General features: G+C 40.7%; 1 protein-coding gene across 1 annotated transcript in view; it reads right to left on the reverse strand.

Moving 5' to 3' along the window:
• lrmda (leucine rich melanocyte differentiation associated) overlaps window positions 1-21,228 on the reverse strand; it is a 207,581-nt gene that overhangs the window by 19,202 nt on the left and 167,151 nt on the right. Inside the window, exon 6 of the mRNA XM_080869785.1 lies at window positions 10,697-10,781. Coding sequence (XP_080725911.1) covers window positions 10,697-10,781 — 85 coding nt within the window. The remainder of the gene's footprint in view (window positions 1-10,696; window positions 10,782-21,228) is intronic.

Raw genomic sequence — 21,228 nt, forward strand, 5'->3', positions numbered from 1 at the left:
ACATTTTATAAGTGGTCAGAAACTTGTAAATAACTCATGAAAGAATAAAGTTACATTGAAACCAAGCACACCATTGTTTTTCTTGTGACATTACCGATAAGTCTGATGTGTCACATGGCCATCTTCCTGTTGAAAAAACAAAAGTTGTATCCAGGATGGCCGACTTCTAAATGGCCACCATGGTCGCCACCCATCTTGAGGAGTTTGCCCCCTCAAATATACTAATGTGCCAGAAAACAGGACTTTAATATCACCAACCATTCCCATGTTATTATGGTGTATCCATATAAACGGCCCACCCTGTACTATTATCACTTTAATATATCAGTAATGTAAATATTGCAGTCTTTTAGTAATTCTGTTAGTGCTTCAATGAATTGACTATAAAAAAAATCCCTTGAAGATCTTCATGGAGACTATGAAGAGATTTCAATGTGTCTTAATTGTGTCAATTAAGACACATGGAAATCTCTTCATAGTGTTGTTGTGCCAACAGCACTAAAGTAATCTACCCTGTAGTTTCATTCCTGTAAAATGGTAAGGACTCCTTTTCTAAAAATGATGGCCTCTATTATTAACAAATATCAAGTGTTCGTAAACTTTTAAAGAAGAATTGAATTATATTACAATTTGAGAATTATTTTTGTAGTTTTGCAGTTCCATGTCGGTGAATAAGAGTGCCACTCTAATCACTACACTGCTAGGATCTGGTTATGCATTGGTTAAAATGAAAAGAAGGGAGAATTTCCCTACGCCATATTTCTTTATATTTTGCTTCAAAGGAGTATGAGGTCATTTTTAAAAGTAGTTTTGACCAACAGTTCTTCAGGCTTTCTGAAGATCGTTGAAAGTTTGTGTTTGCACCTCGTCATGTTCAGGTTCTTGTGTGTTGACGCACCTAACACTGACCTAAAAAAGCACCTATCTCAAAGGGTTTGTTGTGTCTATACATAACAGATTTATCAAGGAACCAAATTGAAATTGTATCTTTAGAAACTTTGTTCCAAGCATTCTGATGCAGAAACACACAATTCTTTTCCATATCTTTAGTTGGATCTATGAGAAAAACATGCTGTATCTTGGTATGGTGTGCAGTGTGTCTGGACAGATCTTATGGAGTGATGAATTCAAATTTGAAATATGTCAAAATGTACAGAGGAGGTCAAGAGAGAGGTACAATAGTATGTCTCTAAAGCCAACTTTGAAACGTGGTAGAGGCTTTCTCATGCTATGGGGCTACATTTCAGCCAGTGATGTTGTCAAAATTTATCATTGCAATAACATCTGGAGATACCAAGTGGATGACTGGGAAAAGCTTCATTTTTCACATAGTGCACATTATAAGTACCAGCATGATAGAGAATGGAACAGAAGGCAGCCAACATCCAAAGAAGAGCTTTGAATGTCCTTCAAGGAGCCTGGAGAACTCATTCTGAAGAAATGAAAAGAACTTCCCATCACCTGCCTGAGAGAGTTAACCCTTTAAAACCTCCACCATGAAATAACTGCCAGAAATCTTTACTTTTTTGATAATGAAGTGTTTGTTTAACCTTAAAATTTGTAAAAATATATCAAATTTTAATCTGCATGAGTTTTAATTTGTATCACATTTTCTACATAAGCCATAGTTTTGCAATTTAGTCATTAGAAATGTGTTACATCATTTTTTGAGGGTAAAAAAAAGTCACGCTGATGATGTAGAAGTCTCAAAAACTCACAAAAACACGTGTATCAAATACGATCGATGGGCTTTAGAGGGTTAAGGCTGTGAAGAATAAAGGTAGTCATACCGAATATTGACTTTCAAGCTCATTAGAGTTGTACAAACTCTGTTTTTGCCTTAGATACTGTATTTCCTTGTATACATCTTTCAATAAAGTGATGGCTTTTGCACAGTACTATATGGAACACTGTGGAAGTCTTGTTTTTATTGCTTGAAATTGTGCTGAGTTTTGTTGTATACTCAATATGATAAATTTTAAAAAAGATCATTAGCCGTATCAATGTTTTATTGCACTTCAGAACCTATTCTCAAGCCAGAGTTCACCTTATGCTGCTGTGTGGCCTCTTCTTTCACCAAATATTAGCATTTCCATGTTGTGTATAGCTATGTTAAGATTCCTGACAGAAAGCTTCACTGATGTAGCACAGCTGGTAAGCCATACAGCATGATAAACTAGCTGCGGAGTGAATTGGAATCTAATTTGTTTGAGCCATTAACCAGACTTGCATTAAAGCATGTTTTGATCTTGAATGATTACCGTGCGCGATCAGTTACCCTAGAATTAGCATCTACAGCAGACTTAAAATATAATTTATTAAAAAACACCCTGATTAAGATATATGACGCCACATAAACTGAGAAGGTAAGTGTACTTAACAAATACTGTATTGTTTTATATTAGCTGATATAAACTATGAGACGTTTTGTGTGTCTGTTTAAACATCCCAGGTAACGTGCAATAATTACAAGGCTACAAGGCATTGTTCTGGTCTGATCCTGTCCCTTTTAGAATGACAAGTTGTCGGCCATCTGCTTGAATGTTAGTAGCTATTCATCAGAATGAAGGGTAGCGAGCCCCCCTCAAGTAGACAGACTCAGCCTGCTCACTGAGCAATTTGTTTCACGGGGTACTGACACAGAAGAAAGCTTGTGGACCCAACATCCATCCTGCTGCAAAAATATCCAAAACCATCTGGCAGCTAACCCCCATCCTAAATTACCATGATGGACTCCCACCTTTGGAAACCATGAAGGCTCCAGAAACCCGCTCCAACTTCTGACTGAAAGTACGACTTGAAAGCACTGACCACATCTCAGTTGTCCCCAACCACAGCTACAAATCATGGTGGAAAATGAATAGTGTAGTTGCATTAGAATCAGAGTTGATTGTTGCAGGCCTATCCACTTTGGATGATTTATGTTCTGCTACCTTCCTGAGAATGACCAGTGCAACTGGGAAGTAAACCAAGGTCCAGAGGACTTGCAGTATATTTTTCCACGAGGGTTGGGTCTGCTTGGCAGAAACTCATGTCCTTGTCTATTCTTCTGACATATTAAGGGAAGCAGCCAAGAAACATACGTCTATTTGTGCTTAAGAAAGTTTTAACGGGTAAGCCCAGTTGGGTTTCTATCATCATAAATAACAAAGGTTTGTCTGCAATAGTCACGGACTATAAAGATTTAGGAGACTCCATATTTTCCCGCTGCTGAGAAAGTGGCTCAAAGCTTGTAATAATCATATTTCAATAGTGATGGGTGGAAAGTATGACTTAGCTTTTTTACTCAGTAAAAAGTAAAACAGGTGCTTTAAAAAATTGCAGATTAATTTGTGACATTAATTGTCTAACATTAGTGAACTCTTGGTGGCATCATAATGAAACCACTTCAATCGCTTCAGACAAACCAAATCCAGAACTTTACTTTAACTTGACTGAAACAACCCTTATTAATGCAGAATATCAGAGAGGGAAATGTGTACTTTTATACCAATAGTTAAAGGAACTAACAAACAAATATCTTGGAATAGTTCAGAAGCTGACAGTACTATCTTTCCACTTTAAGTTTCTCCTGTATACGCCCAACATCAGTTTAAGAACTCAAGACACTCGGGAGACTCTCCCAGCTACATCAAACGGCAAGGTAAAAACAATAGTGTCACTGACATTTCCCCAAACCCTGCACAAACAGAATTATTCACACACTGAGAGGAGTGCCATCAGATAACGGAGAGATAATGACACTTGGTGGAAGGCAGCTTTCTCAAAGCAGTTTAGAGCTGGCGTGTCACAGTTTGGCAGTTAAGCCTGTCATGGAAGTTGAGGAGGTTATCCTGGCATTTTAATCTAGCCTGCTTCTAAGGGAGAAAATGTAGAGGTGATTTCCAGGGCTAGTAATAACAAGGACAGGCCTGCCTCCTAAAAATGAGCTCTCATCACTTTGGATGCGGACAGCGCTGTGCAATGCGAAGCCGCGATGAGGGATTGCAGGCCCAGTTTGCCTCGTCCCCTCTCGCCTCATCCATCTCCATAGGCTGGCTTAAATGGATATTCATGTTGCTGAGCCAATCCACTCCTGGGAGGAATAATATCACATCATCTGACTCAGATAAAGGAAATAGAGCCTGTCCTATTCAGGGGGAGTATATAGTACTGTGATATGCTGTGATATACACCAGGAGCCTCGCTGCCAAAAAGTAGACTGATGTGACCGCGATGGAATTTTCAGAATCTTGTACATTTGATACGCGTTTAGAAGCAAAAAGAGAAATATAGAGCATTTACGACACATTTTTCTACTTACTTTTTGTTTCCAACTACAAGTAAAGAGCCATTTTTAACAGGAAAATGTATTAAAGGTATTTATTTTGTTAAATTACAACATTCAAAGGGGTACACGTAATGTTGTGCCTTTTTAAATAGAATATTATTACTGATAAATATTCAATTCAATTCAATTTTATTTATATAGCGCCAAATCACACAATAAATACACATGTACTTTTTCCTTTTGTCTTTTAATATCGTAAGATAAATTTTAGCCTAATAAGTAGAGAACACTGTATTACATTGTGAGCAAATTATAAGCGTTACTATGTAATGTATAAATTGAAGGCTAGTTTTAGCTGTTTAGCTATATTTGAGATGAAATATAGCAAGTACTCAGGGGCGTAATTTCCAGGGGTGTTAGGGGGGTTATGACCCCCCCCCAATAATCAGATCCAACCAATATAACCCCCCTAATGAAATTAAGAATTAACTTGCATAAATAGGCTGTTGATTTTCTTTACTCATTTCAGGTATTGCCAGCAAAATAGTTGCATGTTTAATCATCTGGGAATTTACCCAGATTTATTTATTTATTTAGACAGAGATCTTGACCCCCCCAATGTTCAGCACAAAGTTACGCCATGCAAGTACTTCTAGAAAATTTGCATCGCAGCACCACGGTACAATATCTTACATTTCGACATTATCTGTCCAAGTAGCTCCCGAGGCTAACACTGTGCATGGTCATTTAAACAAAGGGGAACATCTGTTCGACTGTGTCAGTTTTGTAGCTGGATTTTGATTTACATGACAACTTCCGAGATGGCAACAAGACACCCAGTCATTACACACTAAACTTAAGACACCTCATCAGCTCACCAACTGGCAGACGCTGCAGAGAAATAAAACCTTCATGAAGTGACGAGTGCTTGGGAAACACTTTTATGAAGTCAGTACCCGGGAAGAAGGCCATGTCTTTACTTTGTTAATTTACTTTTTAGAGTTTGGTGCAGAGGCTCGGTATATAGCTGCCAGCTCACTGTGTGTATATATATCACTCTCTGTAACAGCATTTCATCATCTGTCCCTTCTCATTGATGTTGAATGCACACTTCAAATTTTGTTTGGTTTATTACAAAAGTTTATAGAAAGCAGCTCTGCAAAGGACTCTCTGGGACAGTCTTGAGGAAAAGATTACACTTTTCCCTTTCCATGTGGCTCATTTTAGTTGTGTGGGGGCCAAAGCAAGTCTTTGTGTTTAAGAGTGATGTTTATCAGGGGACAGATTGTCCTGGTATAATCATTACGGGACTGAGTGAAATGTCTTGCAGAGCACGTATGTCTAATGGGAAACGTCAAAGCTTTGCTCTGTGTTTTCTCACTAAGTTCCAGAGAGGATGTTTCCATACTTTCGGAACATGTGGCCCAAACCAGAATGGAAGGACTGTCAGCTGAAAGAGCAGAGTCGTCATTCTATCTACAGATTGACATCGACCAGAACTAAGTTATCACTCAAGATAAGCACGGAAAAAACAGCTCGGTGCAGAAAAACCTACGGGGTTAAGAAACAGATGTCTGATGTAATGCCAGTTAATTTAGGAAGCAATTTCATAATCAGCGGAACATGTTTTCAAAACAGATTTGCATTCACAACAGCATCTAATCTAAGCACTTATAGAAGATACAATCAGCTCTGGTTATTACACAAACAACGATAAACAGACATCGGGGTATATCTATTTTTTTCATTTTAAAGCCGTCAAACTGATTTTTACTTTTACCAAGTGTGTTGTACAGAGGACATTAAGTCATCAGTCAGACAAACAACCTTTTCCTTCATAATGACAACAGCTAAGTTTCAACACTAGCAGTTTAGTCATCCATTAGTCATGTATCCCATCCAGATGTCTGATGGAGGAGAGGAGGGGAGGAGGAGATAGCAGCAGGTGTAGATCTCTCTGAGCCCAGCTGAGCTCTAAAAGGCAGTGCTTAGCACCCACAGCTCTGTCATCTGGCCTCTCCCCTGTCTCCACCAGCCTCTCGACAGCCCATTCCTCATCATTTACCCCTTTTTGGCAAAGCCCAGAGCCCTTCTAATGGGCCACTCTGAATGCTTCCAGATGTTTGTTTATTTGTTGTGCAGCAACTGTAAAACAGTTTACTCTTAGCTTGGATCTGTTCCCGTTGCTCCATTTCGGGGAGGAGTGCCGAGGGAGCTGTGGGGATTGTAGCAGGAGCTGCAGTGCAGATCACCTCGACATGTAACAAAAGCGAACTTCTAAACAAATGCGAGGTGCCCCATGAGTATCATCAGAAAGGAGGTTTTTTTTTCTTCTTTGAAGGCTGCTTTCCTCTGGGGATTTTAATAACAGTTGTGCACCATTTAAGTTACATACATACAAAGTAGCTGGAAGCAGGCCCAGAAAAGCGAGATTAAAAGGGCCCAGGGCTCATACTGTAAGGCAGATACCAGGTGGGGCTTTTTTTCTTGATCTATTTACTTGGCTTGTACAGAGACATCCCCTTCATTTACAGCTGTCACTGCTGAAGGATGGCCCAATCAGATTTAATCTGATACATGTGAAAAAGCAGCTTCTAGTGTCTGGCATATTTATTGAATTATACAAAGGAAATGAAAGGCAGTTCATTAAAATTTCTTCTGTGCACACGGATACATCAATCAAGTCTCAAGCCTTACTTTTTTTTTTTTTTTACATACATACCTCTTAACTACAGCTATAATTAGATCTATGAAATCAACATGTAAATCTGACTTCAAAATGTGCCACCTCAAGAAAAAGACAAGGTGGTAATAAATAACTCAGCACATTTTTTTTTCTTTTCCAGGCTGAAATGATACATCTTCACAGTAAGACACAAGACTGCATCGTGTAATTGGCTGTGTAATAGTGTAGTATAGACCAGTCTTCATGAAGGCAAACTATACTTTACACTGAGACTCCATCTTGGACTGTTAGATTCAGAGTCGAGCTGACAGTTGGACCAGCACTGAGAGTTAGAGCTAAGGTGACAGTAGTGGACGATCCTCGGGCCCCTCTGCCAGACTATGTACTCCACTCTGTGTCACGCCTTCGTCAAGACACACTAGAGCCGCACACTATCCTCCTTCACTTTGCCTTTTGTCTAGTTTCCTCTCATTCTGAAGTCTCATCTCCTTTCACTGTTTAAAGCTGCCCCTCTTCCTGATTTCCCCGTCCTTTCCCCCCTACTTTCCTCTCTGTCTGCTGTCAGATGTCTATGAAATTACGATTTAGATTTCACTACCACAGCAGCAAATGTTTTTTCACTACTCTCCCCTGCTCTTCTCTCTGCTACCTTGTTTTATTCCGTGTCCTTCACCAACCAAGACAGGAGCACAGTTTCCACCCCTCTGTCCCTGGGCAGTGACCTGCCAGTGCTGCCTTCCATTGGGAGCTCCTAGCTGCTGTAATTACCTATGCCAACCAGACTCTGGGGCTTTCAAACAGGTAACACGGTGGAGTAGTTAGGTGCAGGGGGTTCAAGGGAGGTAAGGCGGAGTTTTTCCTGAGACACCGTCGGAGCGATCTCAGATACGCTGCTGATATGGCCGCTATTTCTGGAGTCCGGATAAAACCAAACAGCCTCCCGCTTGCCTCTCTATTAAAAAGACCACACCATTAACCCAAACAACTACTGTCACAATCACATACCGCATAATGTGTACTTTAAAAAGCCAAAGCTGTTGAAGTGCATTTTTTATTCAAGTATTGATTGTGATTCTCAAGATTAAAGCATAAAGCAAACAGGCTAATCACATGGCACAAGAAGCAGCAGTTGCAGTGGGAAAAGCACGATACAGAGTAAGACCAGAGTGGCTTACTTTTGCAACAAATTTTGAACAAACATGTAGCGATTTGTTTAATTTACCGTGTGTGTTGAAACAAGAGTTCTGCAGTGATTTGCACAAAATTATGCAGCGCATTGTTTCAGCGCTTTTGTTCATTTACTGAATTTACCTCAGCACGCATTTGTGTGGAATTACTGTCTCAACCATTCTGTTTGTTGTAGCGCTGCTTTGTCACCACTTTGTTCTCTTTGAATGAGGAGTTACTGTGACCGTTTCCCACACATAGAGAAAACTCAACTGTGTTTGAGAAGAGCAAATAAACGGGGGGGAAAGAAAAAAATAAGAGCGGGGGTAGGGGCTCGACGAGGCAGGGACACGAAGAGGAGGTGAAGGGCGAAGACGAGGGCTGTGTTATCTAAGGCTGCAGCACCGCATCATAAAAATAACAAATGGAGACTGTCACTGTTACTCTGATCTCAGTCAGAGGGGAGAAATATTTCATGTGGCAGGTCCCCTCACCTTTAAATGAGTTGTTCTTAGCCAGGTCTGATTTTGACAAAGCACAAGGCTCTTTCTGTCCTTACTTCCGATGAGAGCTGCCACCATCCTGGCTTTCATGACATAGATCTGTCCTTGGCACCATTAATGTGGATGGAGGTCTACTCTACTGTATATTAGCCTAGAAGCACTCGCAACTGATAAGTAATGCTACTATAGTGGTTGTCAGCTCATCACAAATATCTTGCAATGTGACATCATTGATGAATCTCTCAAGCATGAAGTAATAGTTAACTACCCTGAACCCTGAAATAGGGTACTTATTAAGCCAAATGAGTTATTAAGCCAAACGTATCTGTTAATTCTGCTTTAAACAACTCCACAAAGCCAAGTCCAAGAGTCAGGCTTACTTAAATCTGGGTTTCCATAAAGTCTATATATAAACGTGAATTTGGAAAATAGAAGACACTGCTTCGCATGTTTATTTTCTTTTGCAAGACATGGAAAAACTGGTGGCTGACTGTGAAATTTTATGTTTAAAATTATCTTTATTATTAAACTATCAGCACGCATCCTCTTATTGCTGCATATGAAGGCCCACTGTCTGCATCTTGGATATAGAAACATCCCACAGTTTTTACAGTCAAATGAATCGAAAACAGAAGCCGTATCGTTAGGCCCTCCACTATGAACTAGGTTGACACATAACCTGGGCTCCTTACCCACTTTAAAACACAGGTTTAAAATCCTTGACACAAATTTGACACGGACTAAAATTTTGTCTAAAACCATCAGCTCTGATGCTTTCTGCATGCTTTTGTTACATGTAGACTGGACTATTGTTATGCACAGTATACTGGAGTTAGTAAATCATTTCTTGCTTGTTTAAAATTAGTCCAAAAATGCAGCAGACAATTACTGACTGAAAGAAAAAAAGAGAGAGATTGCATTACTGACACTGGCTTCCTTTGCACTACAGAATCCAGTATACAGTGCTACTGCTTGCATTTAAAGCCTTAAATGGTCTTCCACCTCCATATGTTGTACATATGCTGGATCCATAAGAGACTGCTCATCTCTGGAACTGTGGCTGAAGCATAGGTTGTGTTTATGTTACTTTATGTTAATAGCTGGAATGTGTGTATAGAGGGCATTTTAAGAATTTTACTTTTGTTTCTGGTGGTATTAAAATAAAATATATTCACTTCCTTTATTTAATTCAGTTTAATTATTAAGAAAACCACTAAATTGTCAAACGAACTGACTAAAATGCACATTTGGTTTTCCTCACTTTACCTTCAACCGGTCACGGCAGATGAGGCACCCTCCCTGAGGCTGGTTCTGCTGAAGGTTTGTTCCTGTTTAAAAGGGAGTTTTTCCTTCCCACTGTCACCAAGTGCTTGCTCATAGGGTGTCATTGTTGGGTTATTTCTGTATTACTGTAGGGTCTTTACCTTACAATATAAAACACCTTGATGTTACTTTTGTTGTGAATTCATGCAACAAAAAAAAAAAATGCAAGTGGAATGAATTGAATTAGTTAATTTTGGTTGCAGTAAATCATTTCAGCTGATTACGGGATAATGACCTGTGGGTATGATACGTATAATAATATTGAACTTGACTTGTTTTTTCTCAAAGTCTCAGCTGAGTATCTGGTACAAAAGCAGTAGGTGGCCTTCGCCATTAATTTAGAGCAGTGTGTCGTTTTAATGAATGTGTTGTATTCTTTCTAGAGTGCAGTGTTTGATGTTAAGAAGTTGCTACATAATTACATCAACATACTACACTGGGTCAATATGAGGCCTAATCAATGTCTAGTATCAACAGATCAAGGATGCTTCATTCTGTTTATGTACTGCATGCTCCCACGCTTACACTCAGATCAGAGTTAGCTGAGATTACTCAGATTTATTCCCACTATCAACACATCACACAGATGAGAAGAGATCAATAAGAATAGATAACTTCAACTCAGTTTCAAGTTCAATAGATTCCCACTCTCTGCTGCTGTTAGCGTTATGACTCATTTACATAATCTATAGAACCAGGATCTCAATGTTTCTTCTTAATTTTGAAGAAAATAAATATTTTTCTTACCTTTGTGGGGCATGGGATCTCTGGATCCTCGCGGTAGAGGCGAATAGGGCAGTGGATGGCTCTCTGATCCAGCCTCATTAAGTGACTAGCAGAAAAGGAATGTAGAAAAAGAATTAGCTATAAAGTTATAGCAAGCAAGCAGCAAACCACTGCCACATGGTTAAAAAATAATGCCATGTGGCAGTCTTTGTTCTAAAGTTCATTTTATTTTATTTACATTTTGTGACAAAAAAAAATCTTCTCATAGGGACAAGGTTTAACAGCATGGATTAATCACCTTCAGTGGTGTTTTCCTAATTTAACTTATCCGTTTATATTATACTAAGATTAAGGGCTTGCTTTGAGTGTCAGTCATTTCTCTATAGCTGCTAGCTGACCTCTGGGTGAGATTGCTGCTAATTTGAATCCCCAAACTGGACCTTTAAACCCTGTTCATGGAGTCGAGTCATTTATAATGGAATTATCTGACAAATCAAATAGATTGCTATGTGGTATATTATGCTAACAGATCTCTGTGTCTGTCTTACACCTGTACTGATACACCTGTACAGAAAGCGATTCAATCTTTGTAAAATCACAATTTGTTGATGTGACACGTTTAAATGCAACAAACACATTAGGCTTCATAAATATAATCTTCAAACCAGAGACCAAAACAACTTTTCTAATGAAGTCTATGAGAGGACCTGATGACACCTGATTTATAGCATAACCTAATAGGGAGGTTTTAACATTCACCCAGATAATACAACAGTAACATGAGGGTAATATAAAATCAGACGAAATAACCTTTCTACACTAGAAAGTGTGAATGCAAATTACATGATACATACTTCTCTTTGTTTAACTTCTTTATCTTATTTATTGTCCTACAACTGAAATGTGATTTTTTTTTCATACATTCTTAGCTGCAAAACTGGACTGAACCTCTGACTGTGAGCACAGTCAGAGGTTCAGGCTAAACGCGTGTGATGAATGCGGGTTTGGGACAAAGAGAAAACAGTGGCCTCTATGTCATGAGACAGTATTCCCACACGGGTCAACAGTTTGTGTGTTGTTATTCTTTTGGTGCACTTTCAAGGTCCAAAACATTCTCTTTTTTTCCACCTTAGCCTTTTAGCTAGCGGAGCAGGCAGTTTATCATGACACAGCGATATCTGATGCCTTTGCAGAAATACTTTCCTTTCTTGCAGGAAGGAATTCACTAGGCCTTTAATCATGGCAAGAGACTCAACTGACAAATACATATTAGAGATGGCTTGGAGCTGCATTTTTCCCACTTTTATTCTTGTTCCTCTACATGCCCATGTATAACCTTGAGAAATGGAATGGTCTGCACTGTTAAATGGAACCATATTCTTCATCGGCAAAGAGAGCAATGTGAACTGAAAACGATCACATAATGTGCTTTCAGATAGCATCTCTGAAAGGCATTAAGGTCTGGCCAGCATGTGTCTCATATTATACCAAGGAAAAAAAAGAAGACAAAATGCGCCTATTTTAAAGGCCTTGCTTCATGTATGCTGGAGAGTCAGCTTTTGAAAAAAAAAAAAAAGTGCTTAAAAGAAGAATATAGTTTTGACAGCAGACCTGCTGCTAAAACCTCCTAAGAAATGTCACAGATCACTCCCCTGCTTCTGCGATGTACATTTATGAAGTAAAAGAACTAAAAATATGAACACATTGTACTCAGTAACTACTGTCACCTGACATGTAAGGAAAATAGTTGGGTATTTATAGCATTGAGCTAGCAAAACAAATATTGGACTGAGACTAAAGATCCTACAGCAAAATGATCACCACCCATCTCATTTTTGAGACATGTATCAAGGTTTATTTAGCGTTTTCCTATCTTTGAATTTTGCCATTTTGGTTTGCAACTCATATTACCGATCAGTACAAACACACTCAGTGTTCGTCTATGTCACTTCATAGGAAAAGAAACAAGCGACTCAGGCATTAAGAGGGGAATTGTGAGCTGTCTGATCTACCTTTGTGCATGTCTGGGCCACCACAGAGTTGCGCCCCCTGCTTGCCTCATTTCCTGGTCTGCATGAAAGATCACAAGCCTGGGCCCCTTTAGGCCTGCTTGGCCCACAAAAATCCCCTCTTAATCCTGATGCTCGGCCACAATTAATCTTCCGGGTTGCCACATTATTAACAGCACCACCCGCAGATGATATAGGGGGTGCTGGATGAGAACAAGGGAGCACTACTTAGGTGTGGTGAATACTAGATGGAGCTTAGCACTCTGGCTGTGGTCCTATGGGACATTAGTCACCTTGTTTTCAGTGCTGAAACCAACTCCACCCCAGTGATATGACACCACTACTTTACTTCCTCGCTCTAATGCCTGCTGATCACACAGCTGACCCGTAGGTGGCTGTTGTAACTCCAACTTCCACTTGTCTCGATCTTCCCCTTTAAACCCTCAGATCTTCATCATTAGCCCTTGACATTTGCACTCAAGCATGCATGTGAAGCAAATGGAGGACGATTTTTCTGTACTTGCTACGAGAGGATTAATAGCTTTATGTTTTAGCACTTTAAACAAGTGTTTTTTTCCACCAGTATTTCTAAACTGGCTACTCATAAAGCATGGTCCATTACAAAGAAAATGCAAAAAGAAAGAAACTCTGATTATACTAATAATAGAAAACTTTTGGTGCCTTTATTAAACATATTTAGAAAGTAGGTTGGAGAAACTAAGTGAACCCCTATTCTAATGCTGCTCAGAGTTTGGTGCTCCAATTACTGTAAGGAGCTGTTTGTTATAAGGTCACACAATGTCTGTACTGACAAAGTCTGCTTATCCTAAAAACACTGACGTGAATCATACCACAAGGAAAACACATTTAAAGCATTTTATTGATGCGCAAAGCTGGAAAGGGCTGCTCATCAAGAAACAATAAACAAGCTGGCTACGATTGAAGATTATTCAGGATTGTTGCTTACTCTCTATGCAAGTATGTGTCCCGCAGTGTTCAGACCAAGAGCACAATATGCAATCCTGGAAAAGGTGAAAAAGGACCACCAGGAGGTATCTCTACAATTTGTTAAATTTCTAAGATAAGCACTGAGTAAGACAGGTGGCTATTGAAGGAAGCTATTAAGCAACCTACCATTTTGCAGACACATATAAACAAAACAAAGCTCAACACTGTGTGTTTCACAAATGAAGCAAAAACACTTCAGGGTCAATGTAAAGTGGACTGTTGAGACACAAAATGCTATGTTTAGAGGAAAGGGGGTGTCGCACATTACCACCAAAGCATTCAAATGTGAAGTCTGGTGAAGTGAGCGTCGCTGTTCTGCAGCTACTGAGAGAACAGTACAGAAAACACAGGGCAGCAGTCCAGGGAGCTTAGAAGAGATCGGACTGAGGTGAAGGTTCTACAAGTTTCTAATTTCTAATTTTTCATCCCTGCGCTGTGAGTGGTCAAGATGTACGAATCAAAATTTAAAAAATCCAAATGTCATTTAAGTTTGAAATTATGACTGCGATGTAGACATGGGGCACCATTTTCTGATTAATTAATGCAGGAATCCTTTATATTACAAAGGGTTTGCAAACTTTCTGTCAAATCAGAAACCTCCGATGTACTAAACATACGACCTGTCCCATCGTGTCCTTTTCACATTTTCAAAACAAGGACTTCATTTACACTCCATCTCCCACTGTTCCCTCTTTCCTGTATCATTTCTTTCACTCCCTCTGGCTCTTTGGCTTGATTTCTCCAGCTGTACCTACACTGAACAGAGGGAGGTGCTGCTGTGTTGTCTATGTAAGATGCTCCTGGACGCCCTTCTTCTCTCTCCTCTCTCTGCTGTCCAGATTAGTCTGCTCATCAAGCTGAGCATTGTTTTAATTTGCTGGGCCCGGGGCATATGCTGAGTGTTCACATCATTATTGTCTCTGTGCAATGTGAGTTATCACCACAGCTTATGATAATGTGGCACAAATTTACAGGCTTGGGAGCACCACGGATTCCGTGATAATAAAGGGTGGACAGAGGGGAGTGCAAAGAGGGAGAGAGAAATGAAGAAAGTGTGTGTAGATGTATGTGTGCGAGCGGGAGAGTGGAATAGGTAGAGAGAGGAAGCTCCGTTGGATGTCATTATGAAAGATGATTCCCATACTAGATAATACATCACACCAGTGCTGTCTGTCTTCTCCTTTTCAGTGTTGTTATGTGAATAAATGCTGATAAACCCAGAGGCAATAGTGATTATTACTTCCAACATATCATCATGAGAGAGAGGGGAGGAGGAAGACAGGGGAGGGATGGAAAAAGAAGAAAAGCAAGTCACAAAGAGAGCCACATGGAGCACATAACCACCTCCACGGTGGGGATCTTCAAAATGTAAGACACTGAAAAAGTGAGTCAGGGAAGCCTGACGCAAATCTAGTTGTTTTTCACATGCAACTGCCACAAAGTTTACAAAGTTTCGCAAGCTTGGCTGCGGATTAGAGATCTTGATGGGCGTTACATTACAGTACATTATGAAGATATTAGTTCATCTAGAAGATTTCTCTCAAATCTGACGCCGGCCATCGCGGTGAGCACATAAAGCAATCGTGTTGCACCATGTCTTACACACTGTTTTCCTTTCTGGCGATCTGTCTCTGAAGTCTCCCTTTGACCAGCTCATCCTGACACAGCTGGTTCCTGCCTCGCCTCACCTCACCTCTCTCCTTAAGACTGACCAGCAATACAATCTAATTACAGCCGCGCTACAGAGGGAGACCAGTGTAAACACCAGCCCTTTTTATCTCCTTATACATCTGGACAAGTAGACAAAGTGCTAAAAGGAAATAAATGTGGCCTGACAGCCACATCAAAGAGTTCAGCCAGAGGCTTACTGCTACTTAGGGCACAGGAATGTTGTTGCTAAGCATCAGCCCACAACCTATCAGGGTGCAAAGAGGGCCCTGTCCTGCCTTACAGAGGGAAAAGGGGAAAAGAGAGAAATGAAGAGGAGAGAGGGGAAGGGAGGGCGAGGGGAGGGGAGGGGGCTGACATTGAGGGGAGGCTAGGGACTCAAGGAGATTTTTGTAGCTTAAAGCAATTGTTGGAAGAAACAAGCCTTCTGTTTTGTTTTCTCTTGACACCATTTCTGCTTTTTGTGCTTGCAAAAGACATGTATAAAAATGTCTTTTGATATGTTTTCTCTTTGGGTCTATATCAAAATATTTCTTTTGTGTCTGTGCATGGAACTTTTTTCACATCTTGTCTCTATAAACTGGTGCAGCTTTCTGATCATGTTGGAGATCAGAGGAGACACAACTTGTGAACTTATTTGAGTCAACATTTAATGCTGGCATGACACGTTTATTTCTTCACTAGATGGAATTTTTTATGATTCGTGTTTCGCACTTCTAAAGTTGGTTTTTTTTGAGAGGGGAGGTTACAAACAATGCAACACTTTTAGAAATAAACAATGAAAAATGAATAAGCAGCAACGGCTCGGAGCATCTCTCAGCATGTAATGGCACTGATGAAATGGAAAATGCTCTAATTCGCTACCAGAGATCGAGCAGAGGCATTTGTACGCTCTCAAAGAAAAGTCTAATCTAATGGAATATCACACTGGTGCACAAGATATTATTTTGGATGCCAGAGCAGCACTTTGCATGAGGTCAAATAATTAAAATGGGTACTTTGGCATCAAAATATGGCGAAGACTGCAATAGAAGTGTATTAATTAAGATGTTTTCATGTCATGTTACACGAGACCTCAGTGATTCTGAGCGTGCGTAGTGAAAAGAAAAAATAAAATGAGTGTGCATGAAAAGAATGAATTCCGTTTTCTTGGGTGATGGCAGGGGGAAGAAAATTTGATGTAACGGTGCCTGCACTTGTGAGCAGAACGGCAGTGTTTTCCCCAGCAGGAAGACTACTGAGCGTGCGTTTAATGATTAGCCAGTTCTACTCCAATGAACTTGTTCTGAGTAAACGTATCATATGATCACTGATCACAAGAGGAACTGATGTTTCGCTCGGGGCACGAGACACACAGAGTGAACCGGCAACAGTAAAAACCTGCAGTTCTGTGTACGGCTAAGCGTCAGACAGGCAAAGGTTGAGTGCCGCTGAACGTTAATCACCCACAGCGATGACTCACAGATGGTAATAAGGCTGTGTTTGTTTTGAGGTTGAAATTTAAAGAGTCGTCGACCTTTTGGGCGAGCGTCTTGCTGGATAAGTACAGGTGATTTAAAGGAGAAAGTCTTCATTGCAGGTATGCAGCACAATTGGCTTAAAGCTATTTTTTATTTTGGTTTAGTTTGACCTTTCCACAGGCGCAGATGCTAATGCTACAAAGTTGCAAAGACAGACAGACACACACGCAAATAAAGCATCATGAAATCTTTCAAGTATTAGTCGAAACTGTAATTTGTTACCTTGGTCAAACTTTTAAGCAAAACCTAACCAGTTGTCTCTCACATTTCCACAGGCGCCATTTCTTTTATCACTAAACAAGAGGGGGAAAAGTAAGGTGTGAGCTTTCTGATCTACCTGTGACAAAAATTATTTTTGTCATAGTTTTGCCTTATTTAACTGGTGTGAAAAGAAATATTTTCATCTTTCCTTGTTTTAAGGCAAACTACACAAACACACACACACGCACAAAACCACAGCAACTCAGGAGTGTGACATATCATGAGGCTTTCTGTTCCGATTAGGGGCTGTATCTAACGTCAAGGCTGTTTTCTAGAGTGTAGGATGTTTAATAATTGAAGACTCTGGGAGCGGGCCTGTCACACCGGCTTGTCTAGAATGTTTCCTATGCAATTAGATGCCGAGAGACATTTGAAGAGGACCCACAAAAAGAGCTACAAAAAGTGACATGTGAACTTAAAGGAAATTAGCTCTTCACACGAGTGAAATGTGAAGGTTACTTAGCAATGCTTAACTCAGACTGTGGCTGTGTGAAGTGTGTGTTTGACTCAGCCCTGCTACGAAGACTGCGATTTTCTTTACTTTGAGCCGGCTTCAGTCAGTAAGATCACAGAGGGAACGAAAACTAATTTTGACTCAAGGCACACGGAGAGAAAAAAGAGGAAAAAAAAACCCTGAGATGTGTCAAAATAATGAGATCTCTTGATGTTTTCTGGGAAGATACGGGATGATGCAGACAGATGCACAACTCACATCTTCACCCAAGGACACAGACACACAAACACCCGTTGAACATTTAACCGCAACTTCAAAACACACACATTTGCATGTGTGCAGGAACTCACATTAAAAACCTCAAACACACACACACACACACACACACACACACACACACACACACACACACAAAATATTTTTTTAATGCACGAAACACTAATGCACATCTATTTCAGTGTTCACTTACATTCAGGCCAAAACTCAAAACTGATTAGTTGATTAACACAGATTTTGAGTTGTGTGATGTAAATACAGTTCAAGCTCTGGCGTCTAAATGAAAGAAATCTGACCTGAACTCCAAGCAAAACATTCAGTAGCACGACTTCTTTTCTTAATTAAACAAAAAAAAATGGTGCCTTATTGTCGTCGTGGTTTTGTGATTTGTTTTTCAGCACACAAACACAATTTTGCCTGTGATTGTGACAAATCAGACCACCACATAATTAGGCTGGCCTTTATTTTCATTTGAAAATATTAGACACATCCTGTAAAAACAGATGATTAAAACACTCTGTATCCATCTCCCGCTTGCCTCCAATCTCTGACAACCTTTCACAGGAAGTTCCCCCACATCCGCATCTCGGAATCGCTACGTCGCAACGATAACGCTGTCATCCTCCACACCTATCGTAAGTCACGAGCAAACCACCGAGATGCTCCGTCGCAAGACAGAACCCTCTGCGGGCCTGTAAGCTGTATCATTACAGCATGTCATCTTTGTGGCAAAGGAGCGGAGCCGAGCTCTCTAATTACACTCTGCTTACTCCATTTACCCAGACTGGGACAGAGCAGCAGGCAAACAAAGCATTAAAAATGGAGTGCTTTCCCCTGTTCTGTGCCCGTGTCTTTCTTCTGGTGCCTGTTGTCCTCCCCTGGTTGTTGTTGTTGTTGCTGTAAAAGCTGCCGAGGAGAGATAGCAGAGGGCACATGCCACTGCACCGTCCTCTCCAGCCCTCCTTGACTTTCCCACCCTCCCAATCTTTTTCAGCCCTTCCTTCAAAAGGACTTATGAAGGTGAGTGGCTATGTGACAGGCCAGGAATAAAAGAGACAAACCAGGGATAAAAATTAAATAAAAAGTAGCTGTCTGAAATAGTAATTGCACTCCTTTGCTGAGCATGCTTTCAGATATATAAACCTGATTTACTGTCGGTGTTGCTGCCACAAATCAGAAGGCCCTCTGAGAAACACTCGTGCTATGAAATTGTTTAATCTCATCAAGTTCTGCTTTCACAGCAGGCCATAAATCACATAGTCTTTGTTATCATAGACCTCCATGAGCGCCTCTGAGGCAGGCAATGGATCGTGGGTATATATAATCTTGACTGCGCAAACAGCAGGGTCTGAGCAGCCTGAAATACTTTCATATTAGCCGCGGTGCAGCTGGCGGAACACAAGCGCCCTGATGGATATCTCATTTCCTGCGCTCTGCATCTATTTCGAGCAAATTATTACTGCATAAATTTCTTGTCAACAGAAACGGCCAATTAATTAAGTTAAAATGCACTCGTGATCACATCTACACACCAGCGAGGGCAATTTTCCGCTAAGCAAATTTATTGCAGGGGTCACTGTAATGAATGACTCTAAACTTTGTGATAAAGTGGCAGACAGGCCAATATCTACACAGGAACTGTGGTAGGGACATATTTGCATAAGGCAAATTTACGTGAAAACACTCGAGGGCGACAGCTGGAGGTGGGTGAGGATTTTTTTTTCTTTTTTTACAACTACAAAACAAAATGTCGGTCAATCTCTGGCTCTTCACTATTTCATCAAAGATGTGCACCTTTGGATAGAGATCGTGAATGCACCTTTGCCATTTAACATAGAAAATATACACATTTAACAGAGCTCGCAACCTGAATGAATTATTCATAATGTATGAGGGCTTGGGAGTTTGTGGAGGGTGCGGGGGGGGGGTGTTGGCGGTTGTTTATTCAGCTTGGGCCGTTTATCAGACAGTGAGGATCCCACGGCGGGGATGAGTTCCGAGATTTATCTGTGCTAGGGCTCCAAAGCAGATAAATCAAGGGGTGTAATCATGCTCTGAGTGGCCCAGCTGTGACCCCGTAGTGAACTAATGACACAGAGATATCTAAGCCCCTTTTCCTCTTCCTGGGTTAGGCCCTTAGGTTAGTCCCCTGTCAGACACAAAGCTAAAGAAAGACACTGCTTCACAGAAAAACTGAGGGGGAAACTTAAGGCCCTTCATGTCCTTTTGTCCTGTTTACACAACACCAGCGAGCAGGATTGTTCACCTGCGCCTAAAAATAACAGCGCTGGAGCGATGTAACAGCCGACAACTACTGTACAACAATGTTTGTTCAAACAATAGCAACGAGTATCGATTGCATGTATACACCATCGCAGGTTCACGAGCCGCTATTCACAACAGCCCATGTAAAAGATACTGCTGTTTGGCTGAGGATGTCTCCCATTCCCTCCCAGAGCAAAGGCTTTCTCCAGGACCGAGCCTGCTCTGATTTATCATGTCTTCTGCTAGCAGGCTGTCTGATTAAGCCAGTGGAACTTTGTTTCACTCTCCTCTCTCTTTAATCTGTCTCTCAGCGAGATAAATTAGCCAGTGCCGTGCCAGCTCCTGCTCTCTTTACCTCCCTCCCTCCGTCTCTTCCTCCCTCTCAGCCTTTCTCTCTGTTTATCTTTTCTGTCTGTCACACATTGAGAAGAGAGCAGACACATCTGCTCCTGCACTGCTGCAGGAGATAGGGCTGGGCTACATCCTTGGTCAGATTTAGCTAAGAGTGTCTGCGAGTGAGAATGAGGGAACGAGTGTGTTTTTCCTCTCTTTTTCTCCCCTTGACAAGACTCTGTCAAACAATCTCCCTCTCCTTGGCTGGGCTTATGTTCTTTGTTGTCAGCTAATAAATCAGAGAGTATTTATGATCTGCAATCCCTATTCTTAGGCTTTTAATGGCGACACGTTTGTGGGTGAATTAAAGCAGTGTTTTATTCACTAGGCTGTGGGCCAAAGTGAGAGGCCTAGGTGCCTCTGCCTGTGAATGTTTCTCCTCTCTCCGCTCTTGCTTGGGTGTTAAATCATACTCATTGTCAGGCAGCGCTAAGTTAGTGTGCGTCATTGGGGAGAGCAGGAAGCACTGGGCATAATTCTGTCCATCAGTTTAATTTATTGTATCGGTAGCTTTGTAATCTCTGCCCCATAAACTACAGGAGCTGACAGACAAGAATTTGGTTTTAAAGGCGACGCTCATCCGCATTTTGGCTGGCGATGGGCCTTATTTTTGCCTCAGCTTTCTGATTTCATATCCAGCCACAGGAGAAAAAATTTAAAGGTTGTTGCAAAATGCTTTTTTCTCTGCTATTAACCACT

Source organism: Rhamphochromis sp. 'chilingali' (assembly GCF_963969265.1).
Source record: "Rhamphochromis sp. 'chilingali' genome assembly, chromosome: 20".
Taxonomy (NCBI): Eukaryota; Metazoa; Chordata; class Actinopteri; order Cichliformes; family Cichlidae; genus Rhamphochromis; species Rhamphochromis sp. 'chilingali'.